The sequence below is a fragment of the Aotus nancymaae genome, unplaced genomic scaffold (genome assembly GCF_030222135.1).
Source record: "Aotus nancymaae isolate 86718 unplaced genomic scaffold, 86718_ANA_hifiasm-v0.15.2.pri h1tg000099l, whole genome shotgun sequence".
Taxonomy (NCBI): domain Eukaryota; kingdom Metazoa; phylum Chordata; class Mammalia; order Primates; family Aotidae; genus Aotus; species Aotus nancymaae.
In genome coordinates, this window is record NW_026988514.1 from 6,491,711 (window position 1) to 6,510,366 (window position 18,656).

The 18,656-nt window shown below is 42.9% G+C and overlaps 1 protein-coding gene across 3 annotated transcripts in view; it reads right to left on the bottom strand.

The window, feature by feature from the left end:
- The window catches only part of ALOX5 (arachidonate 5-lipoxygenase), a 60,732-nt gene that overhangs the window by 26,224 nt on the left and 15,852 nt on the right, over positions 1–18,656 (bottom strand). For all 3 annotated transcript variants that reach the window (XM_012439267.3, XM_012439266.2, XM_012439265.2), the window contains exon 4: positions 4,261–4,383. In XM_012439267.3, the coding sequence (XP_012294690.1) occupies positions 4,261–4,383 (123 nt within the window). The remainder of the gene's footprint in view (positions 1–4,260; positions 4,384–18,656) is intronic.

An 18,656-nucleotide genomic window follows, 5' to 3' on the forward strand; every position in this document is an offset into this window, starting at 1 on the left:
GTTTCTCTTGCCGCCTTCACGGAAAGACGCCCTGTGGTTCTGGGGAGAGGGCGGCTCCACCTGCGTTCCTCGAGCTGCCCCCGCCAGGTCTCCTGGGGGGAATCCCAGGGCCTCTGAGTCCCCACCCCTGGCTCTCACCTCTCCCAGGATCAGCAGCATTTCTGCACTGTTCCGCCCCACTGGGAAGGAAACTCTCTTTCTCAATTTCCTTTAACGAGGACATTCGCTTATCAGCCCTGCCACCCGCTGCAATCGCCTTCCAGGCTGTAGCGATGGTGAACACATCAGCTGCTCCTCCCTCCACGCCACTAGGAAATTTCGCAAACCACTGGGCTCTCGGGCGGCCTGGCCTTGCCACACCTGTGCCCACAGTGCTCTCTTCGCTGCAGCCCCTAGGCCATCAGAGAGGACACCCAGATGGAGCGAAGGTCCCCCTGCCCAGCCCCCAACCAAGCACAGGGGTCCTTCCAAGAGTGCAGCCCTAGGCCGGTGCGTGATGGTGGAGACGCTGGTCCCAGAGGGCCTGACCCCCTCACCAAGAATGGAGAAGACTAAAGGCTTTCTTTAGGGAGAAACTTCTCTGAGGGGCTGATGTGTGTGGTCCCATTTTAATCTCATAACAACCCTGGGGAGGAGCTGGGGTCTCATTGTTGGTTTGAGGTCACCAATGGTCAGGGAACTCAGATGGCTTCCCTAGGGTCCCCCCTACCAGCCCAGGGCCCTCTCCCAGGAACCCCTCATCCCCAGACAGGCTCCTCTGAGCTGCTTCCTTGTGGTCCAGCCCCCTTGGCTCCAATCCTCAAATGCAGGGGTACCTCTTCTCTCCTCCTCAGAACTCAAGGGTCTCCATCTGCTGTGCCGACACAGAGCAGTACTCAGAGGGGGCGTTAAGCTGACTGTCTGGCCTGCTGCCCCAGGAGGGACAGAAGGGCCCCTCTCAGGATTCCTTTGCTCTGCTCCTGCCACTAGGCCATCACCCAAGGGGCTAAGTGACAGGATGATGTGGAGAAACATGGGGCAGCTGCACTGCTGGGGCTGAGGCAGGGGCAGGGTGGGCAGCACTGGGGAGCACAGCAGAGGAGACTTCAGTGAGGCCCAGGGCTTCTAGAAGCTTCTGCAAGAAGGGGCCCCTCACCCATGTCTTGGCCAAGAAGTGGGAAGGGTGGGTGTCGCAAAGGAAACAGCCAGGGCAGAAACAAGAGAGGCCCTGCAAAGCCCTGCTGGATCCCCAGGGTGGAGGGTCCTATGCACATGGGACCCTAGAGATGGCAGGGGTGGGTGTGTCCTTATGGAGTGTCTCCATTTCTGGGCAGAGACACCTGGGCTCTCACCTGTAATTGAGCCAACCAAGAATTTATATTTGCTTTTTAGAGAGAGCCTCATTCCCCAACAAGTTATACATGCACTTGAGAATAAGACCTCCCAGTGCCTTGAGAGATGGAGCTCAGGAAGGCAGCGGGAAAGATGCTCCTGCCCTCACCCAGGAGAGATGGTGGAGCTGGGAGAGGAGGACAGGCTCCCTGGGACCCAGCAGATGGACTCGACTCAGCAAATAGATGCAACCATGTGTGGGGAGTGGGGAGGCCCAGGGAGGCATCCAGGTCAGTGGTCTTAATCCTGGCTATACACTGGAATCTCCTAGGACCCCTAAAATATAACTGTGCTTGGACTGCAGAGCCCCTGGTTCCACAGTCTGTGCGGGGTGGGCAGCATGGAGTCTGTAACACTAAACACACAGGATCAAGAACCATGTATCTAGGCTGCCATTAGCTATGACGGAGATACACAAGATGGGGGTGCACAGTTACCTTCTATACCATAGGATAGGTGTTCATTAAACCCTGTTAAAATGGAGTGTGACCCAGCTGGTCACACTTTCATTTTAATAGGATTTAATGAGCACCTACCCTGTGATAGCTAAGATATAGAGGCTCCTGAGATACAGAGATGACAATGATCTTCAGAAACACTGAGCAGACATAAGAAAGGGACAGTCTGGCCTTCACCATTAATTCCCCCATCCATCCATCCATCTCTCTATTTACACTTCCTCCATCTACCATCCATTCACCACCCTCCATCAATCCATCCATTCATACATCAGTTTCTCCATCTATCCTTCCATCCATCCACCACTCATCTCTTCTTCCCTCCTTCCTCCTTCCCTTCATCCATTCATTGATCATCCATCCATCTCTCAACCCATTCATCTGCCTATCCATCTGTTTTGTTTGTCCATTGATCCTGTATTCCTCCATCCCCTCCTCCACCATTACTAAGCCCAGTTGGCACTACTCTCCACCTCACTATCCCACCATCCTTATCATTCTCTCCAAACTGCCTCTTTCACAAGGGCCTTCTGTCGTGATTGTTCCATCCTGGCCTGGGACCTACCCTACTAAAGCTACATGGCTTTGATGAGCAATCCCAATCCCAGAGCAGGGGAGGGGAAGTGAGCCCTTAACTGCCATGATGTTTCCAGGGAGATGCTGGGTATGCTGGATTACTAGTCCAGATGTTTGGCTTTAATTTTTCTCTCTAGTAGACTCTGATTGTGGTAGAAAAAAATGCCCCAGCTTTGGACCCAAACAGACTGGATTCAGATGCTGCTGGTTTTGCCAATTTCTGCCTAAATGACTTTAGGCAAATTCCTTCACCTTGACCCCCTGGAGCCCCACTTTCTTCACCTAGAAATGGTTAGTAATATTATTTACCTCCCAGGATGGCCATGAAGCTTAAAATAGATGATTGTACCCTTCAAAACACATAAACAGTGTTTATAAATGAGTAATATTATTTTAAGCTTTGAAGACTGACTGGGTTCTCAGCCCTGCCTACCTGCTGGGTATGCAGACCTGAGGCCACGGTCCCACCCTCGTAGAATATCATCTGTGGGTGTAGGGTTGGCCCAGCACTGGGAGGTGCTAACGCTTCTCAGAGGAGTAATGCTTCTCTGAGCAGACATAAGAAAGGGACAGTCTGGCTTTTACTCCACCATTAATTCCTCCATTCATCCATCCAACCATCCATTCACCATTCATCCTTTTACACAGGCTGTAAAAGGAAAAGAAAATCTTTGGACACCAATTCACTCTGCCAAAAGAGAAAAATTAAGCTGAAAGCTGAGTCGTGCAAGAAACTAAGACAGCTACAGATAAAAGGTTAAAAACCTCCACAGGTAGCTCTTGGGTTCTCCTTATCAAGTGCTGATGTACTGAGCACAAGAGGAATACATAATTGACTATTCCCCTACCTACTCCTTTTCTGTTGCAGCATGTGGATTCAGTAATGTGACCATGCCCTCCCTCCAGCCTGCTTTTCCCCTTTAAATATTGATGCCCTTAAAGGCATCTTTGGGAAAAGGCACAGACCACCGATTGTTCCTGTGGATTTGTGTTCCTTTTTTTCCATGTATGTCTTTAACCTTAGCAAAATAAACCTCAGCAAAATAAACCTCTAAATTGACTGAGACCTGTCTCAGATACTTTTTATATTACATAAGGTTCAGTCAGGTTTCAGAACCATGGATTTAGGGTTTGTCAAACTGACATGATTTTTAAAATTCCCTACAGGGTCAATGTGCAGATTTAAAGACCTCTCCACTAGCCCTGGGCTAGGGTCAGGGGATCTATATGTTTAACAAGCAGCCCGGAGTCTCCTGATAGCCTGGGCAAGCTTTAAAAAGCCCTGCAGACATTCACATTAAACAAAGATGCACAGAACCCATATCCGCCATTTATTAGCTGGGGGCCTTGGGCAAGGAAGGTACTCAACCTCCGTATTCCTCAGTTCCTTAAGGCAAAATGGGGACAATGACTGTGCCTCCCTCATGGGGTTGTGACACAGGAACAGGGGACGTATGTCATGGGGTCAGCTCTAGCATTTTGGCCATCTTTACCATAGCACCTGCCATCTTGGTGACAGCCTGGACACAAAGTCTTCACACCCTTGAAGTGGCCATAGAGGGGATGAGATACGGATGGGGAAGAGGCATTCCAACTGAAGACCCCTGCTTTGGCCCAAAAACACATCTATGTCTTGTGTCTGGAGTCCTCTAGGTTGTGACTTTTTTTTAGATACAGGTTGTCCTGCAATGTGCATTGAAAATCCACTCCTATGGCCAACATATCATCAAAGCGTTGTGCTCGGCTAGGCTGTTCTCCCAACCCAAGGACCCCATGAAGAAAGAAATGAGGGTCCTACTCCCAGCACCAGCCACTGGAGGGGCTGCCCAGCATCCCTCAGTTCTCATAAACTTACGCTTTGGAGTAATTCAGAACAAAGTCCACTCCTTTCTCACTATCGAACTGGATATCACGGGGTAAATCCTTGTGGCATTTGGCATCGATGCTCAAGGGGAAGCCAGGGTTCCACTCCATCCATCTGAGCATGAGAAAGGAGAAAAAATTAGGTTAAATGCCGGCCTTTGTTCTGCTTCCTCAGCCGAGGGTGCCTACACTGTCTGATGATATTACACAAGGAGGTAGATGTACCCACAAAAAAGTCAACACATCACAGCCTGACCCCATGTCCAGTAAGGTTCTGGAACTTCTTCCAAAGTCCAGCAGCCCCAACTTTGCTGTGCCCTGAGCATCAGAGTGGGAGCACTGGGACTGGGCTTACAGTGGTACAGGTGGGAACCAGTGCATATAAAGCTCTGAAGGTAGCCTCAGGAGACCTTACTTACTAGAGGTGTCACTGAACAGCAGAGGCCTGCCTTGCCAGTCACTGGAGGTAGAAGGGGCTAAGGCTGCCTAGCCATGCCCAACCTGGATATCCACCATTCTGCCAACTTGGTCATTGTGTCCCCTGGACTGCGTGCAAGCCCTGAGTGTGGCATTTCAGGAAATGGGACAGTTCTTATCAGCTTCCCTCTCTCACCTGCTGGCCAATAGCAGGTTCAGAGATTGTTAAAATCAAAACAGCTTCCCGCAAAACAAACCATGCACTGCATCCAGTAAACATGCTCAAATCTGGCATCTTTGAAACTTATCCTGTGGCATTGGGCATTTCGGTTTTCGAAAAACGTTTATTTTGCTTTTCCTTTTGTTTACTTATTGACTAAACTTAAACTGAAAATGTCAGAGGTGTTTGAACCAGAGTGACTCCATCTTGAATAGGGGCTGGGTAAAATAAGGCTGAGACCTACCGGTCTGCATTCCCTGGAGGTTAGGCATTCTAAGTCACAAGATGAGACAGGATGTTGATGCAAGATACAGGTCACAAAGACCTTGCTGATAAAATGGGTTGTGGTAAAGAAGCTGGCCAAAGCCCAACAAAACTAAGATGGTGACGAAACTGACCTCTGGTCATCCTCACTACTCATTATATGCTAATTGTAATGTATTAGCATGCTAAAAGACACTCCCACTGGTCTATGGTCTAAAAAAGTGAGGAACTCTTCGTTCCTGGAATTGCCCACCCCTTTTCTGGAAAACTCATGACTAAACTACCCATTGTTTAGCACATGATCAAGAAGTAACTGTGAGTATGCTCAGTCGAGCAGTCCATGCTGCTGCTCTGCCTATGGAGTAGCCATGCTTTATTGCTTTGCTTTCTTAATAAACTTGCTTTCACCTTATGGACTCGCCCTGAATTTTTTCCTGCGGAGATCCAAGAACCCTCTCTTGGGGTCTGGATCAGCACCCTTTTCCGGTAACAAAAACAAAATTCACATTTTAGGATTTTAGCTTTTTCATTTGTATTCCAAATTCTCCTTCCTTTTAAAACTTTTTTGTGTGGGGAAGGTAAAATGTTGAGATTTTAGGCCATAAAAAAGTTCTGCGTTCATTTAATACAATCTTGTGTTTTGACTTTCCCCAAATCCCAACTGTCACAGTGTCCTGTGGGCCCAGTAGCTGCTCCTTAACATTTCTCACTGTTGGTTTATTTATAATATTCTACTTCCTCAGACTTTAAGAAAACCTTCCAGTTTTTGCTGCTTGTATTAATGCCAATGCTAGTATATTAACAAGCATAAAAATATGGACAAGTCTACAAGTGTTTTTGTTTTGTTTTGAAAAATGACTCAAGGCATCTTCAATATATATCTAAAACTGAGCCAGTCATTTGGTAACCTCACTGGTAGTAACGATCAATTAATTAGCTATCATTAGTCACATCAGTTTAAATATTACTGATGACTTTCTTCTTGCCTGGACAGTTCAAGGGCTCTAGCTAATTTCACAAGCTCAGTGGAGCTGGATGTTTTTCAGTATGTAAACAATAAGCCCTGCAAGGACATCTGTGCCAGAAAAAGACATTCATGTTTTCTTAAGTGAACAGTCCACTTGGACAGACATGGAATACTTTTTCAGCACCAAAAAGACCTTCTCACCCCATGCCCTGCCCTGGTCTGTGGAAGGTGGCAGCAGCAATGGGCAGAAATGCCCCACTTGGGTGATTAGAAGATGATGGCCTCCCAGCACATGGGGACAAGACAGCTTGCTTGCTAGTTTACTACTGCCCCCTGAAATCAAATATCTATACCTCTTCCACTGCAGGTCACTGTTGTCTGAGAGACCCCGATGGGCTGACCTGCACAGGAGCCAAAGGCCTGTATAGCCACAGACATTAACCGGCAGAGAAGGAATCCCACTCCATTGAGGAAAGCCAAGTGGAACACCCAGGCAGAAGGAACAAAGAAGTAGAAAGCATTTAATTTATAGGAAAAAAAAAAATAAGAGAGAGTGAGAGAGAAAGCAAGAGAAACAGAGAGAATGAGTGAGAGACAGACAGAGAGATCCTAAGGAGATGCTGTTAGGTAATTCGAATGTAAAAAGACTTTCTGTAACCACAAACATGAATTCTGAATGAAGATTTCAATAGAGAAACAGACAAAGAGAATAGTCACTGTGAGATGTTAGTCTCTTGTGTTAAAAGAAAAACCTTAGACAAATTAAATTTAACAGAGTTTAACTGAGCAAAGAACAATTCAAGAATTGGGCAGCCCCTAAAGCAGAGCAGTCTCAGAGTGACTTTGGTGCTGCCTTGTAGTTGGACAGGATTTACAGGCACAAAAAGGAAAGTGACGTACAGAAAATGGAAGTGAGGTACAGAAACAGCCAGACTGGTGATGGCTCAGCATTTGCCTTATTTGAGCCCAGTTTGAACAGCTGGCTGCTGTGAGAGGCTGAAGTCTGGCTGCTGTGATTGGCTGAGACTCACGTACTTGCTGAGAGTAGGTGACAGTCTGTTTACATGTCCAGTTAGGTTACATTTCACTACGTACAGAGAAACTTTCAGGCTGAATTTAGAATATGTAAGGAGAAAGGTTTAAGATAAACTTATTAACACTAGAAGAGAGACGATGTTCATTCAACAACTAATTATGGAGCACTTACTATGTGCCAAGAAGTGCTTTGTGCAAAACAGAAGAACATGTAACCCAAATATGGGCAAAACTACAACGAAATGGAAGCCATAAATTAAACTATGAAAGACATAAAGACCAAAAATAAAATTCTAAGCCCCTCAACTGACTGACGGACTCTCCCCTTGGCCACATAAAGACCAAAAATAAAATTCTAAGCCCCTCAACTGACTGACGGACTCTCCCCTTGGCCAAGGGAACTCCAAAGTTAACCTTCAGGCCACGATGGGAATAAGTGGCTCAACATGCCTCATTGTATTCTCCTCCTTCGTGAAAATCAGGCATAGCTGAGCAGCGTTGATGTCAACACAGAGCCGTTAAGGCTGATAGAACAGACTCTTTAAGATTGATAAGAAACATTTAGAATAGATTCTCTCTGAAGCCTGCTACCCAGAGGCTTCATCTGCATGATAAAAACTTTGTCTCCACAATCGCTTATCTTAACCTAGACATTCCAAGTCTTTAGATAATACTTCTTTCAAGCAGTTGCCAATCAGAAAATCTTTGAATCCACCAATGACCTGGAAGCTCCCTTCCCCCAAGTTGTCTCACCTTTCCAAATTGAACCACTCACTGTCCATGTTACATGTATTGATTGATGTCTTATGTCTCCCTAAAATGTATAAAACCAAGCTGTACCTCAACCATCTTGGTGACTGTTCTCAGGATCTCCTGGGGCTGCATGACAGGCCATTGGTCACTCATATTTGCCTCAGAATCAATCTCTTCAAATATTTCACAGAGTCCGACCTTTTTACTGACAGACATGAAAGCCAGTTACAGATGTAACATGCAAGGAGTAAGAGCTCCAAAAGGAGAGAGAAAAATACATGGAGAAGTGAAAAAAATCAAAGAAATACAAGAAGAACTTCTTTAAGCTGAAAAATACTTCAAATCTGTGAAAGGAAATTAAATTTTGGGACCCCAAACTCATTTAGCCAAAGGGAAATGTCAAGCTGGAACTATGTCATGCAAACCTACCTCCCTCTTTCGGTTCCTAAATAAAATGGCTACGATGAAAAATGCCTCCACCATATTTTGCTCACAAGGAAATTCCTAGTGAACTGTTAAAATTTCACCATGGCAATGCAAACTGATAGCTTTTCTTTACAAGTGCAGTCACCTCACCCACCAGAAATGCATATCTGATTGTTCCTCTGCCCAATTTTGTCTATGTTCTCTTATGTAAAATGCAGATTCCCTGAATTTTTCCTTAGCTTCATTTGTTTATGTTGAAGAGGGAGACCAGGCATCACAGATCAACTTCCCCTTTTCATTCCTAAGACTGTAAACCGAAGCCCTTTTCATATGTAATTCGTAAGACTGTAAACTGAAACCCTTTTCATATGTAATTCCTAAGACTGTAAACCGAGACCATTTTCATATGTTAAGCTATATACCTAAGATTCTTCCACGTGTAACATCTAAAGTATAAGCCTATATAAAGATGGAACCTTCCTTTGTTAGGGGAGCTTAGCTGTTAGGCAGCTATGCCACCTTGCTCCCGGCAGAATAAACTCCTTCCTCCTGTATTCAGTGTCCGAGAGATCCGTTTCCCGTGGCCGCTCCTGCTACAATGTCATCCTATGTTTAAAAAAATGCAGATTCACTGAGCCAGACAGAGGTGTGAATGACTATTTTTCCCTGCCCTGGTCTTATATGAAAACTGTGTACTTATCAATATCCTGCTTTTTAAATTTGGAGCCCTCAAAATCATCCTCAGAGAAAGGCATAGACCTGTCTCCTGGGCATGCGTCCTTAACTTTCGCAAATAAATCTAAAATGATTGAGACTTGCCTCATCGGTTTTCTCAATTGACAAGTCCTGGGTGGAAAAAAAAAAAAAGGAGGCTGGGCGCGGTGGCTCACGCCTGTAATCCCAGCACTTTGGGAGGCCGAGGCGGGTGGATCACGAGGTCAAGAGTTTGAGACCATCCTGGTCAACATGGTGAAACCCCGTCTCTACTAAAAATACAAAAATTAGCTGGGCATGGTGGTGCGTGCCTGTAATCCCAGCTACTCAGGAGGCTGAGGCAGGAGAATTGCCTGAACCCAGGAGGCGGAGGTTGCGGTGAGCCGAGTTCGTGCCATTGCACTCCAGCCTGGGTAACAAGAGCGAAACTCCATCTCCAAAAAAAGGAAAAAGACACAAAAGATACACCTAGGTATATACTGATTAAATTTTAAAATGGCCAAAAGACAGGAGAGAGAGAAATAGAGAGAGAAGGAAAGAGATGCAGAGAGTAAGAGAGAGAGAGGAAGAAAGGGGAGGGAGGGAGATAGAAACCCTAGGAAAAGAAACATAATCAAACTATCATTAGATTTCTGCTTTGTCATTCTGGAAGTGGGAAGACTGAAGTGTATATAGACTTTTTAGATTGCCATCCAAACCTCTCATATCATCATCAATGCGGGCAGGGAAATCTGTTTTGAGGGGATGGGTTGGGGGACAGGAGGACAAGCACAGACTCAGATCTTACACTACACATGGACCTTCTGAGGAAATTAATTGAACAAGTTCAGCTGAGCAAAAATTAAATTAGAATGAACCAATAAACTCCTAAATACAGTAAAGAATATTCACCATAAAACTACAGCAAATATAATAATAAACAAATAAAAATATGAGCGGGATGTTCATCATTACTACAACTACTTGTTTTGGGAATTCCAGTCATGTAATAAGAAAAGAGTATCAGTGGCGTAAATAACGGAAAGTAAGAGAGAACATTATTATCGTTTAGATAATGTGAGCACATTAACCAGACTCACTAGCAACAAACAAACAAAAAGAAGTGATTAGAATCAATGAAAGAATTCAGTAAGGTACCAACACACAGTAAATATAAGAAACAAGTAATTTACCTTTATCCCAGCAACATTTTTGCAAACAGAAAAATCTACTCAGAACAGCAAATGCTAAATGTAGAGTAGCTAGAAAAGTGAAGGATCTGTATGAAGAAAACTAGAAACTATGGAAGGACGCGACACAGGGTCTGGAGGGGTGGAAAGACACGCTGTGTTCTTGTATGGAAAGGCTAAATTGCACTAAAATGCCAGCAAATAACACAGTGATGTGAAATGCAAAGTAATTCTCATTATGAAAATCTTAAAAAACAGTGAAATATGAAACAGACATTAACATTTATTATAAAGTTATGCTAACCAAAAGATGGTGCTGGGGTCTAGAGTAGAAAGATAGGCTAACATGAAGTCCAGAAACAGACCCAGAAACTATGTGCACATGATACAAAACTCGCCAACACTTACCTACTGCTTTTTATGTGCCAAATACTATTCTCTGTGTTTTCATTGTTTAACCTATTATCTCAAAACCCCTAAGAGGAAGGTGCTGTTATTTCCCCCATTTTACAGATTAGGAAACTGAGGCACAGAGAGATTAAACAACTTTCACAGGACTGCAGTAACTGTGAGTTGAGCCCAGACGCTCAACTCCAGAGTTCATGCATGTTGTGACTGCCATCCTATGCCAGCTAGTACCGTGGGTGTCATCATCCCTGTCATCTCAAGTCAGGAAGAAGGAATGTGTTTCATAATGAATGCTACTGGGAGAGTTCCACCCCTACTTTGCAGCATGTATGAAAACATGTGGCAGGAGTGGGGCATGGTGGCGCATGCCTGTAGCCCAGCTACTTGGGAGGCTGAGGTGAGAGAACAGATGGAGCCTGGGAGTTTGAGGCTGCAGTGAACCGTGATCATGCCACTGCACTCCAGCCTAGGAAACAGAGCAAGACTCTGTCTCAAAAAAAAAAAAAAAAAAGGTAGATGAATGAAAGGTCTAAACTCAAAGAGGAAATTGTAAATGTATTAGACAAAAATACAGGGGAAGTATTTATGTAACACTGGGGTGGAGAAGGCTTTCTTAAGCAAAGCAGGAAACCCAAAATTTATAGATGTAAACAATACATAGTTAAGAAAATAAAGAACTAAAATCTCCCGTGGCAAAAGCAACAGAAGACAAATAATAAATGCTATACATATATAATAAATGGATACTATCCTGATATAGAAAGAGCTCCTTTAGATTAATAACTGAAAGAACCCACAGGGGAAAAAGCTTATAAATAGGTAATGCTGTGATGCTTAATTTACTAGTGGTCAGAAGAGTGCAGATTAAAACAACAACAAGGTCTTAGGGATTTTTAGACTGTCAAACAAGGTCATCGGGTACTGACAGATGTATGGATGGGTAAAAGTATCTTTTCATATATAGTTGGTGGGACTGTAAATTACTATACAATTTTGTGAAAGGATTTTTGTCAGTGTTTCTTAAAATTAAAAAAAAATGCTGATTAGTTCCAGGAATCTGAGATCTGGAAATGGATCTGCCAGTAATTAAAACCCCAGTACATCAAAATGTTTGTACAAGGTTGCTTCTGACAGCATTGTTTATACTGCAGTACCCGAAACAAATAAACACACCTACAAATGGGAAATGAACTGAACATCAGTCCATAGGGGAATGGCTGAGTAAATTATGGTGCATTCACATAAGGCAAGAAATAAGTAGACATTTAAGAAGAGGAAAATAAATGAGGCACTATTTCACACACAAGAATGAAAACATCTGAAGATGCGAAGTGTTGATGATGCAGGGAAAAAGTGAATCTCAGAAACAGTTGCTGAGGTGTCCATTGGCATCAGCAATGTCTAGAATGCTTAAGAACACATGTGATCTGCAACCCTGCAACTCTACTTGGAATATTCCCTACAGCAACTCTTCCATGACAACGCAGAGAGATGTGTGAGGAAGCTCATTGTTGCTTGGTTTGTAACAGCTAGAAATTAAAGACAGTCACGTGCCCATCAGCAGAAGAGCAGATGAGTGATGTGCCATGAAGAAGTTAACTGCCTGAACCACATCTATCTGTGTCAACCAGATCCTCTTTAATACAGAATGATGAGTGGAAAGTGCAGGTCACAGAATGATTAGATTAAATGATGCTGATTAACAAACACCCACACTTTGCCATTTACTGCGTGTATGGGTATACATGTAACGCCGACAGATGCAGTCACATTGGGAGAGCACAGGCTGTGGGCTATGACCTGGGTCGGCTTCTCCTTCTCCCTGCCTAGCTGAGTGAGTCAGGAGGGCACGCAAGAAGCAGCAGCTTTCTGACATAGTGGGGACTGTTCTTAGTCCTTGCTTTACTTCCAAACTCTGATCTAGAAGCCTGAAAAATCTTGTGAAAGAGGAACTCCAGGATTGTGCAGACAGTGCAAAGTTCAGTGTTTCCTGAGCGGAAGCAAAGGAGGGTGTCTGAAAAGGACAGATGAGTGGAAGCAGGAAGAATAAAATGATTAGATCTAAGAAAGGGGGAAACTATCTCACCAGAAGCTCCCTGCTGCAAGATTGTGACGATGTTAAGCAGCTCCTAGAGAATCCCGCTAATTTGTTATCTTGGATGACAAGATAGCGAGTCTAATTAGGTTCCCGCTAATTCATACTAAAGTGCTAATGGCTTATAACAAATTAAATAAATTTTACAGGCATTTTATCTTAACCTAGCTTCACAGGCCAGAAGTACTCTGAGAACTGGCTGCCGGGGCTTTGCCTCAGGTGGCTGAAACAGGGAGGGAAGTCAAGGAAGAAGCATAGCGACAACAGCTCTTTGTGATGGGAGGCAGAGCTCAAGTACAACGTCTGTACTGCACCAGGTACGAAAGTCTAAAAACGTCATTTGGTGCCTGAGCTGAGAGGCTTGAGCACAAATACTCGAAAACAAATCACATATTCTTATACCCTTAACATGACCCACAGCACAGCAGGTTACTCTCCCACACTTGACACTGACGGCATGATAGTTTTATTTTTAATTTTTCAATTGGGATATAGAAAATATAAAATATGTATGGATATGGATATGTATATGTGCACACACACACTCACACATGCAGAAAAATGTACAAAACATCCGTACGACCACCATCCAGGTAAAAAATCAGAACATTGTCTGTACCCTCACCCCCATCTTTCCCAATCAACCCTTCTTCTACCCCCAGTAATCACCATGGTTGGCTTTATGATAATCATTTCCTTGTTATTGTTTATGGTTCCACTACTACACATCTCCCTAAACAATTTAATTCCAAACTTATGGATTAGCCAGACATGCTTCTGGCTTCTTTCCTTCAACATGGCATTAGTGAGGTTTGTCCATGTTGTTCTGTTAGCAGCAGTTTGTTGATTTTCCTTGCTGTGTAGAATTCTCCTTGACTATTTATTTCTCTATTCTACAATTGTTGGACATTGAGTTGCTGCCATTTTTCGGCCATCATGAGTAATGCTGTTGAGTACCCAGGTGCACATGTACACAAATTTGGATCCAGTTTAGGATTTCTGTGTCATAGATTATAATGTAGCTTCAGTTTTACTAGATATTGCAAAACTGTTTTCCATGGAGGTCGTATCAAGCTGTCCTCCTGCCGGTGGTATGTGAGTGTTCCCAGCCCTCTGGATCTTCTTTAATACTCAGGTGTTGTCAGTTGTTGGAGTGGTGCCCATCTGGGAGGCATGAGTGTGGCAGTAGCAGCAGTTCACTGTGATCTCCTGGTTTCCCTGATTCCTAATGAAGCTGAACACCTTTTGTATACTTGCTGCTCATATTTTGTACAGTGACTACTCAGACCTCTTGCCCATTTTCTACTGAATGACGGTCCCCTTCTTACAGATTTGCAGGTCCTTCACATACTAGGAATAATTCTCGTCAGTCACTCCATGACTTGGCTTCACACTCTCCTGGTGTCTTTCAATGAACAGAGTGTCTTTGTCTTGAGGGAGGTGAACTTACCAATTTTTCCTTGGCGTTTAATATGTTCTGAGTCTTGTTTGAAAAACCTTTTTAGCTTGAGACCAGGAAAAATAATCATCTGTAGTCTAAACGTCTTAGTTTTGCCTTTAACTTTTAAGTCTAATCAACCCCAAACTGAGTCTCCTGAATGGCAAGAGGTGGAGTCTGATTTCTTCTCCTTCTCCTTCAGCCCTCCGTGCGAGCCAGCCCCTGCCCTCCAGATGCACATCCAGCAGCCTAGTGCCACCCATCAGCCAAGCCCTCCGTAACAGACTCGGTACCCACATACGTGTGGCTGTTTCTTGTTTCTTTATTCTGTTTCATGGAATGTTTTTGATGAAACGGGGGATGGAGCCAAAAATAGTTTTAAGGCTGGGGTAATTGTGTTCTTGGTGTGGGATTTCTCACCTCTTGACAGGGGTGGGTGGCTGGGCATAGGGGAAGAAGGAGATACAGGGTTGAGAGATGCTGTTGCAAGTTAGAAAAGTTTAAAAAAAGAAGATACTGCTCAGCTGTGGCAAGTGTTTGATGAAATAGGGACCCATACATGGCTCGTGAAAACTGGTTAAAGATTTTTGAGGATAAATTTGTCAATATATACTAATAACTTTCACTATTTGGTAATTTCATATCTGGGCATCTATCCTAGGAAAATAGTTAATAATGTATAAAAATTTCATATATAAGAGTTTTCACATTGCTTATAAGAATTAAAAAGTTAGAAACCTCCTAAACATGCAGTGAGGTGGGTGTTGAAGTGAATGATGGGGCATCTATGTAATAGAGCATTACGTAGAAACTAAAATCATGTTTATGATAAATGATTCTGCTATACTGCCAAGGGCACCAAGGAGGCTGCAAAGTGGTATGTATAGCACAATCCCACATTTTAAAAAGTGAGTAAGACAAAGTGAAAACAACTAAACATGAATTACAGGTATTTTTCCGCTTCTATATTGTCTTCTTTCTTTTACTTTATTTAGTTAAAAAAGAACAACCCAGACATACTACATATTCCCTATAAGAAGTTCAACTATTGAGGGATATGCAGAAAAGCATCACAACATTGGCTCCCAGAAGCCCCTCCACAGCTTCACTGTCCACGTAGAACGATTCCTTCCACTTCTTTCCCTTGTAAGGAGGAATAGACTCAAATGTATCCAGGGGCCAAAGCAGGAAATTAAATGAAAGAAGCTTTGATATAGACAACAGACAGGTGTCGACTGGGGAACCTTGAGGAATATCCCTGTTTACTCAAGTCCACAATGATCCATTGAACACTTGTAGAGGCTGTATACAGCCCATCAGCCACCCATTTCCAGAGGAGCACTCAATAACGTGTTATTATTATCTTCCAAAAAGATTGATTGAGATACATTTACATACCATTAAATTCACCCTTCAAAGTATGCTATTGAAAGAGTTTCAACATATTTGCAGAGTTGTATGTGTAACCATCATTATAACCTAATTTTGAAATAATCTCATCCCCAAAGGACACCTCAAACCCATTAACACTCACTCCTTGCTACCCCTCCCCAACTCCTAGTCTTAGGCAACTACTTACCTACTAATCTGACTCTGTGGGTTTGCCTATTCTGGACATTTCATACAGATAAAATCATACAATATAGGGTCTTCTGTAAGTGAGTTTTCCATTTAGCATAAGGTTTTTGAAGTTCATTGACTGTTAGGTATGTATCTGTAGTTCATTTCTTTCTTTCGTTTTTTTTTTTAAATGGGAGTCTTGTTCTGTTGCCCAGTCTAGAGTGCAGTGGTACGATCTCGGCTCACTGCAGCCTCTGCCTCCTGGATTCACGTGACTCTCTTGCCTCGGCCTCCCAAGCAGCTGGGATTACAGGTATGCACCACCCTGACTGGCTAATTTTTGCACTTTTGTAGAGACAGGGTTTCACTACGTTGGCCAAGCTGGTTTTGAACTCCTGACCTCAAGTGACCCCCCGTCTCAGCCTCCCAAAGTGCTGGGATTACAGGCGTGAGCCTGCACATCCGGCATTCATTCCTTTTTAATGCCAAAAAATATCCCGTTGTATGGATTAACTATATTTTGTTTATTCATTCCTTACTTATAGAATTTAGGTTGTTTCTACTTTTTGACTATTGTGAAGAATGCTGCTATAAATATATGTGTACGAGTTTTTGTATGGACGTATGGTTTCATTATTCTTGGGTAGAGACCTAGGAGTAGAATTGCTAGGTCATATTGTAGCTGGGTTTAGGATTTTGAGGAACCGCTAACCTGTTTTCTGAAGTGACTGCATCATTTTACATTCTGGTAGTAGCATCAGGGTTCCAGTTTCTCTTGCAGCACTTGTCTTTATGTCTTTTTTATTCTAACCATAGAATAAAATCATATTAGTGGATGTGAAATTGTATCTAGTGGTTTTGATCTGAATTTTCCTGATGATTAATAATATTGAGCATATTATCACATGCTTATTGGACATTCATAGATTTTCTCTGGATAATAATAATAATTATTTTTAATAAAGACAGGTTTTTACCATATTGGTCAGGCTGGTCTTGAACTCCCTACCTCAGGTGATCCACCCGCCTTGGCCTCCAAAGTGCTTGGATTACAGGCATGAGCCACCACGCCTGGCCTGGAGAATTATTTAATTAAATCCTTTGCTAATTTTTAAACTGGGTTATTTGTACGGAATTTTTAAAAATTGGGTTGTCAGAGTTCTTTATATATTCTGGATACAAGTCCCTTATCAGACATATGATTTAGGTATTTTCTCCATTCTGTGGGTTTTCTTTTCACTTTACTGATGATGTCCTTTGAAGCACAGATATTTTACATTTTGATGACATATAACTTGGCTACTTTCTTTTGCTGTCTGTGTGCTTGGTGCCATATCTAAGAGGCTTTGCTAAACCCAAGATTATGAAGACTTACTTGTATCTTTTCTTCCTAGAGTGTTATGTTGTTAGCCCTTACTTTTAGGTCTATCATCCATTTCTAATTAATTTTTAAATTTCTTTAGCAGCATTATTGAAATAAAAGTCACATACTATAAAATTTATCAATTTAAAGTGTTCAATTCAAGGCTGTTTAATATTAGTTTTTACACATATGGGCAACCATCGATTTTAGAACATTTTCATCCCTGTCAAAAGGAATCCTGTATCCTTTAGCTATCACTCCCATGACCACTCCTTCACTCCCTGCTCCTAGGCAACTAGCAATTTACTTTCTGTCTGTACAGATTTTTCTTTTCCTGAAAAAGGAATCGTACAATATATAATCTTTTGTGACTGTTTTCTTTCACTTAGCATAATGTTTTCAGGGTTCATCCATGTTGTAACATGGGTCAGTATTTCATTCTTTTTTCATGGTCAAATTATATAGATATACTCTATTTTATCCATTCATCCATTAATGGGTTGTGTACAACCATTAATTACCAAAGGGTGTGCACAACGTTTGGGTTGTGTACACCTTTTGATAATTATGGATAATGCTGCTATAATCATGCGTGTACATTTATTTCTGTTGGGAATATGCTTAGGAGTGGAAATGCTGTCATATTGTAACTCTGTTGAACATTTAGGAGCTAGCGGACTGTTTTCCCAAGCAGCTGTGCCACTTTACATTCCCACCAGCAGTGTATGAGGGTTCTGATTTATCCACATCCTTGTCAATACTTGTTCTTACCTGATTTTTTGATTCTAGCTATCCTAGTGAGTAGGAAGTGGTGTCTCATTGTGGTGTTGATTTGCATTTCTTAGATGGCTAATGGATTGAGCATCTTTTTATGTGCTGGTTGGCTATTTGTATATCATTCTTGGAGAAATATCTATTCAGATCCTCCCTCCTTTTTTTAAATTGGGCTGTCTTTTATTATTGAATTGTAAGAATTCTTTATAAATTCTGGATGGAAGGCCCTTATCAGATATACAAGTTGTAAATATTTCTTCCATTCTGTGGTTTGTCTTTTCACTTTCTTGATGGTGTTCTTTGAAACATAAAGGTTTGTAAATTTGATGACATTGGTGTCATATCAAGAGTCCTTTGTCAAATCCAAAGCCGTAAGGTTTACACCTGTGTTTTCTTGAAAGAGTTTTAGCGCTTACTTTTAGGTAGGTATTTGATCCATTTTGAGATAATTTATGTATATGGTGTAAGCTAAGGGTCCAACTTCATTTTGCATGTGGCTATCCAGTTCTGCCAGGGCCATTTGTTAAAAAGACTGTTGACCGGGCGCGGTGGCTCACGCCTGTAATCCCAGCACTTTGGGAGGCCGAGGCAGGTGGATCACGAGGTCAAGAGATCGAGACCATCCTGGTCAACAAGGCGAAACCCCGTCTCTACTAAAAATACAAAAAACTAGCTGGACATGGTGGTGCGTGCCTGTAATCCCAGCTACTCAGGAGGCTGAGGCAGGAGAATTGCCTGAACCCAGGAGGCGGAGGTTGCGGTGAGCCAAGATCGCGCCATTGCAC